This window comes from Oncorhynchus masou, chromosome 24 (assembly GCF_036934945.1).
Source record: "Oncorhynchus masou masou isolate Uvic2021 chromosome 24, UVic_Omas_1.1, whole genome shotgun sequence".
NCBI classification, from domain to species: domain Eukaryota; kingdom Metazoa; phylum Chordata; class Actinopteri; order Salmoniformes; family Salmonidae; genus Oncorhynchus; species Oncorhynchus masou.
In genome coordinates, this window is record NC_088235.1 from 52,182,219 (window position 1) to 52,188,445 (window position 6,227).

Below are 6,227 nucleotides of genomic sequence, written 5' to 3' on the forward strand. Positions count from 1 at the left end.
GAAGAGTTACAGGGTATGTTGAGTGGTGGTGTCCCATCCTTTCAGGCTGTTGGCCTGAGGTATGACTCAATAGATTTAGTGGAGTAGGGTGGTGGGTTTTAATGCGTGTAGGGCTATGGTTGGGTATTTGTTGGTTTATAAGCAAAGTAAAAGGGAGATATACTCCAGTCTAGTTGGTGGCGGTAATGCAACATTTATTGGATGCCAACCGCCGTTAAAACTCATCAAAGAAGATGGATTGATGGATGGTGGGGGTCTGGATAGATACCTGAAAGATGCTTGGAGGCATGTCGAAATAACGTCATTGTGTCACGCAATGTGCGCCATTTTGGATGGGGGAAAAAAATCACAGACGATTTCCGTGATCTGATCCCGACTCTTCACCTTGCCTGTGGATGTTGACTATTTTTACCCCATGCAAGTTACATTGGTTGAATAAGCAGTGTTCAGTAATAGCCAACTCTGCTAAATGAAACAATGGCAGGTAAGCTACTTTTGTAGCTAGGAAAGGGTCCCCATACCACTCACTCGTTGCTGTGTGGCCTGAATGCAAGTTTTAACTTGGCTAGCTAGCGTTAAATGACAACACATCATTTGACTAAATGGGTTGGTGAACTGGCGCTAATTATTCCAATATTGTTGTTATGCAGGAGTTACCGGTGGAAATGACTTTCAGTGGTGTTTCTCACAAGTGAAGGGGGCAATAGATGAGGATGTTGCGGAAGGTGAGTAGCTAATGGTAGCTAGCTAAACGTTAGCTTTTGAGCTCAAATGTGATACTGTTAGCCAACTTCCGCCAACTACGCCTTTGACTGACTGTCTTTTCAAGAACAAAGATGTCATGGCACTGCATGTATATAAGGAGCACTGCTGGGCAACGCGGAGTTTGTTTTTCTAACTACTAACGTTATCTTAGCTGGCTTCTCTTGCTTACGTTCAGCTAGCATTAGCAAGCTAACGGTATAACTACCCAAACAACTGTCCCCAGTAACTTAGGTCCCGCACATTTATGTATTATATAATACGATATAGGCAGTCAAGAGTACGTATTAGATATTGTATTTTTTGTAGGCTAGTAAGATAAATATACTGTCGTAATCTAACGAGTCATCTTGCTATCGTAGTTATTAAGTTAGCTAGTGTGGGTGCGATTTGTCAATGACGTCAAAGGTCTGCGTCGAACATGGCAAGTATACCGTTTTTTAAATTGCATTTCTATACATTTTGAAGAATACAAATGTGTTACAAAAATCTATGCGTCCTTCTTAAAAATTCTAACACAAAACATCACAAACAGATAAACACAAGAACAGAAACACTTACAGGGTTTTTACATTCAAATAAATTTGAATAGCTTAGTGTATCAATTGATTTCATTGCCTTCATATTGTTACAGAGAATAGTATTCAATGTTGTAAAGTAATTATTTAAATCTACTTTGACAAATAGTGAATTTAAATATATATATATATTTTTAAATACATGTTATGATGTAATATTTCGCAAGAATTATATTCAAATACATCTCTAACTTTTTGTTATTATCAAAAAACTAAAATAACCTCACAAGCTTGCAGATGGATGTCTCTAGCAAATATTTTACCCAAATCCAGCTGAAGATCCACCCAGAATGTAGTCACATACACACATTGGAAATACAAATACAAATTTCTCATAAACATTTTCTAATATATTTACTGATACTATGAGTTGCTTTAAAGAGTGTTTCCCTCACTTTGTTTGTGAGCACATATTTGTATGATAAAGTACTGGTGCTTTTATGACAACTGTGAACTAGATGGGGAAAAAACAAGGTCAAATCATTACGTCTGTCATCTGCAGGTCCTTAAGTCGGGGCTCTAAAAAGGTTTCCGACTTGGAATTCTGAGTTGGATGACCGAATGATTTCCCCAGTCGGAGCTACTTTTTATCCCAGGTTCCCAGTTGTTTTGAACGCGGCATACATTCTGATAGGGAGTGAGTCACATTTGTGTGTTTCATTCTTTCAATGTAGAGGTAGAAATGCACAAACTGCTCTGTCGACTACATTGCATAGTGTGCACCCATGAAAGTTTCACCATTACTGTTTTTTGTACCAGGTGTCATTTTGCTGATGTGTGTCTATTGTATAAGGATAACCCTTATACCCTTATCATGCTCCAGAATCCAGATTTAATGGTACATGTCCTCCTTTCAGCGGATATCATCTCAACGGTTGAATTCAACCATTCTGGAGAGTTTCTAGCAACTGGAGACAAGGGAGGCAGAGTTGTCATATTTCAACATGAACAGGAGGTGAATTTTGTAATTACCAACTACATTTATTTTCATAAACACTAGCTAAGTTTCCATCCAATTGGCGACAGATTTTCATGCAAATATTCTAAATTCGCATTTTCCCAACAGAGATGATACCATCAAATTGACTTGTTGCGGCTAAAAGGCTGTGCGTGATGACGTAGTGCACATAAAAATGACTTTTGCGGTTAAATTCCCATGTACAGGTTTGCATCCCATTTTCAACTCTACTGATGGTTTTGTCACAAAAAAAGTTGCGTTTATAGCGAATGCACCCACTCTGGTATTGGCACGTGCACTCTACAGCTCGCAGATACCGTGCAGGTATAGCCTAGGCTACATGAGATTATTATTGACAAAAGAGCAAGATTCCACCTCCATTTCTTGCATTTTACCGACACAAAGATCCCACCTTGTCTTGCGTATTTTGTTTTGTTGACGTTTGGAAAATTGACCGCCGAATTTGCTGGTTTCATCAGACCTGTAATGGCATTTTAATTTTTTTATCCGTCGTTCTTTACTCGCTTAAAAAGGTTGGATGGAAATCTGGTTACTGACATACATGTTGGAGTCAGCTATGATAGGTTGTTATGGAAAGAAATTATGAAAATTCTAATTATCATATATGTTTAATATCTAAGTTTGACACGCAGTGCACATCTACTTTTCTCTTTCAGTGTAAAAATAGACCACACCTGCGAGGGGAATACAACGTCTATAGCACATTTCAGAGTCACGAACCTGAATTTGACTACTTGAAAAGTTTAGAAATTGAGGAAAAAATTAACAAAATAAGATGGTTACCCCAACAAAACTCTGCTCACTTTCTGCTCTCAACAAATGGTAAGAACATTTTGCTTGAACCTACTAAGCTTTTGGTTAGGTTGTCTTCAGCCTCAACATACACGTTTTTGTTTCATACAGATAAAACTATCAAATTGTGGAAGATCAGTGAACGAGACAAGCGGGCTGAGGGTTACAACTTGAAAGACGAAGATGGACGTCTCAGGGATCCCTTTAGAATTACCTCCCTGCGGGTTGGTTTAGTGTTGCTTAACCTTTAAGATTTCAGCAAACACTGTACAAGAACAAACACACGCAGCATGCTTATCGCTTCCACCTCTGAATAAATCTGTCCTGTGTTTATAGGTACCAGTGCTGATGCCCATGGATCTCATGGTAGAAGCAAGTCCTCGGAGGGTGTTTGCCAACGCTCATACATATCATATTAATTCCATTTCTGTAAATAGCGATCATCAAACGTACCTCTCCGCTGATGACCTAAGAATTAACCTATGGCACTTGGAAATCACTGACAGAAGCTTTAGTATCTTTTGTCTGAAAAGTTATCTGTCCTGAAGTCTTCAGCATCATGACTTTTAGATGCAAATGTTTGCTTTGTCCGAACTGCGCTGTATTAGCCTATATGAGCCTTTTAGACTCATTTCAGTTAATTTCCTTAACAGTGTGTTCTCAGACATTGTAGACATCAAGCCTGCCAACATGGAGGAACTGACGGAGGTGATCACAGCTGCTGAGTGCCAACCAAACCAATGCAATGTATTTGTGTACAGCAGTAGCAAAGGCACCATACGCCTCTGTGACATGCGAGCGGCAGCACTATGCGATAGGCACACTAAGTGTGAGTATCCGTAGAGCCTTGTTCTCTGCATTCTAAATGATGTTTATTGAGAGATAAATGAGCTTTGATTGTCTGTCATTTTGAGTATCTCTCCATGTTTGTGATTGTAGTCTTTGAGGAGCCTGAGGATCCAAGCAGCAGGTCGTTCTTCTCTGAGATCATCTCGTCCATTTCTGACGTGAAGTTCAGTCACAGCGGGCGCTACATGATGACACGGGACTACCTCTCCGTCAAGGTGTGGGACCTCAACATGGAGAACAGGCCAGTCGAGACATATCAGGTACTAGGGCTGGGAATTATCAGGGACCTCACAATACAATATCGCTATACTTAGGTGCCAATACGATATGTATTGCAGTTCTCACAATTCTATATGTATTGCAATTCGATGTTCCAAACATATTGCTCACCATACGTCTGCTGCATAGAGATGAGAGATAAAAAATAAATTACCTATTTAAAAATAAGATGAAGAACAAGCTACGAAGGACAAATACTGAAGTTTTGGTGCAGGTACAGCCAACTAGTGCAAAAATAAAATTGCGATATTGTAAAAAAAAAAATATTAATTATATCACGATATGTAACTATCCATTTTTCCCCCCAATCACTGTAAGGTACCTAGCTTGCTCTTCCTAGTGATAACACTACAACTAACATCATTTTCAGTGTGGTTTGCTTACCCACAATTATCGAGTTGGTTATAAGAAAAATAGTTAGAAAGACGCAATTCTTTTCCAAATACACTAATCAACGTTCTCCCGTCCAGGTTCACGAATACCTTCGCAGCAAGCTCTGTTCATTGTATGAAAATGACTGCATCTTTGACAAGTTTGAGTGCTGCTGGAACGGTAGCGACAGGTGAGAACCTAGCACTTTCTCTGTTTAAGGCAATCTGCAACTACTACATTGTTCTTTGGACAACTTTTCTGCCAATATGTAAGTTTTAATTATTAATGTTTCTTTCATTTCTCAGTGCAATCATGACTGGCTCCTACAACAACTTCTTCCGGATGTTTGACCGCAACACCAGGAAGGACATTACACTGGAGGCATCCAGGGAGAGCAGCAAACCACGTGGCACACTCAAACCCCGCAAAGTCTCCACTGGAGGCAAGAGGAAGAAAGACGAAATTAGCGTGGACAGCCTGGATTTCAACAAGAAGATCCTGCACACCGCCTGGCACCCCAAAGAAAATGTCATTGCTGTGGCAGCCACCAACAACCTGTACATTTTCCAGGATAAGATCAACTAAAAAAATAATTGGGCTCCATCCTGAGGACAAGGCTTTACTGTTCCTGCGTAGTTAAGCCTAGTGGTTTATCCGTATCAGAAACTAACAGCCCTATCGTCCTCCTGGTGGCACTTTTCTCCTTTTGTTGCTGCAGGAGGTTGATTGGTCTGCCTGTTTTTTATTTTGAGTCAGAGGTTGATTTTGCCTTGGGTGAATCGGTGCCAGGGCAGAGATCGGACCCGGAGAGCCCACCTTACTTTGAATCAATGGAACGGCACTCCCAAGAGGTCAAACTCTTGAACATTGGTGTTTGTGTTGACATTTTCAGCCTTTATTTCATAATCTAACAACCAAACTATGGAAAGCCCTGAAAATGACATCTTGTTATTGTTATAACACCCTCTTTTGGGCCTTTCTAAAACATGATATTTCCTGGGTTTTAGGCCTACCTGTTAACATTCCCCCATGGACCATGCATTCAGGCCAAAGCACTTGCAACAGGTCATGAATTTGGAAAGTGGACCTTTTTCTTTTCTCTACCCACTCCCTCCTATCCCCAATTTATCCCCCAGACATGGTAATCTCAATGACTGTATCTATTCAAGTACACCTTTATGGTGTCATCCACTTAATAAAAGTAACTAAAACTACAGCTATGTGTTTTAATATTTAGAACTGTATTAATTCATGTTCTTAACTGCTTTGCATGTTTTCATGTTGTGGAGGTGGAAAAACATTCTGTCACACTGCGGTCTTTTGAGTAGTTCTCTCCAGCCATCTTCAAAGGAACTACTCCGACTTTTCAGAACCACCGTTTGAGACCGATCATGTGCAAGTGTCGAGATATTTGTGTTTCTCTCATTTAAGATCCAGGCTGGAAACTTCATGGGAGGAGATGCAAGACAAAGGGAATCTGCAGCCTTAATACCTACGTCTATCAATGACAGCTACTGGTTATGTCCCCAAATGTTTTACGAACCTTATGTGCATTATTTTTAAATTCTATTTTATAGATTTCTCATTACTGCTGCTATTTGTGGCTGTCTGTGAAA

General features: G+C 39.9%; 1 protein-coding gene across 3 annotated transcripts; it reads left to right on the forward strand.

Annotated features, from left to right (window-relative positions):
- The first annotated feature begins 300 nt into the window (after positions 1-300).
- Positions 301-5,827, forward strand: LOC135512315 (serine/threonine-protein phosphatase 2A 55 kDa regulatory subunit B delta isoform-like). 3 transcript variants are annotated; one of them, XM_064934229.1, is made up of 10 exons: positions 301-484; positions 651-725; positions 2,198-2,295; positions 2,976-3,141; positions 3,223-3,335; positions 3,448-3,625; positions 3,776-3,940; positions 4,051-4,220; positions 4,710-4,801; positions 4,917-5,827. In XM_064934229.1, the coding sequence occupies exons 1-10, from the start codon at positions 478-480 to the stop codon at positions 5,194-5,196; spliced, it is 1,344 nt and encodes a 447-aa protein (XP_064790301.1). In that variant the 5' UTR covers positions 301-477; the 3' UTR covers positions 5,197-5,827. The 3 variants fall into 3 exon arrangements, with proteins under 3 accessions (XP_064790301.1, XP_064790303.1, XP_064790302.1); XM_064934230.1 differs by lacking the exon at positions 301-484 and adding an exon at positions 1,843-1,977 and having other exon boundaries at positions 647-725; XM_064934231.1 differs by lacking the exons at positions 2,198-2,295; positions 2,976-3,141.
- Positions 5,828-6,227: the final 400 nt, after the last annotated feature.

What these genes read in the sequence shown, in the direction of transcription:
- LOC135512315 (XM_064934229.1), top strand. An exon ending in TATTTCAACATGAACAGGAG is followed by an intron (nt 2,296 to 2,975) that starts GTGAATTTTGTA and finishes TTTCTCTTTCAG; the next exon opens with TGTAAAAATAGACCACACCT. An exon ending in AATCACTGACAGAAGCTTTA is followed by an intron (nt 3,626 to 3,775) that starts GTATCTTTTGTC and finishes GTGTGTTCTCAG; the next exon opens with ACATTGTAGACATCAAGCCT.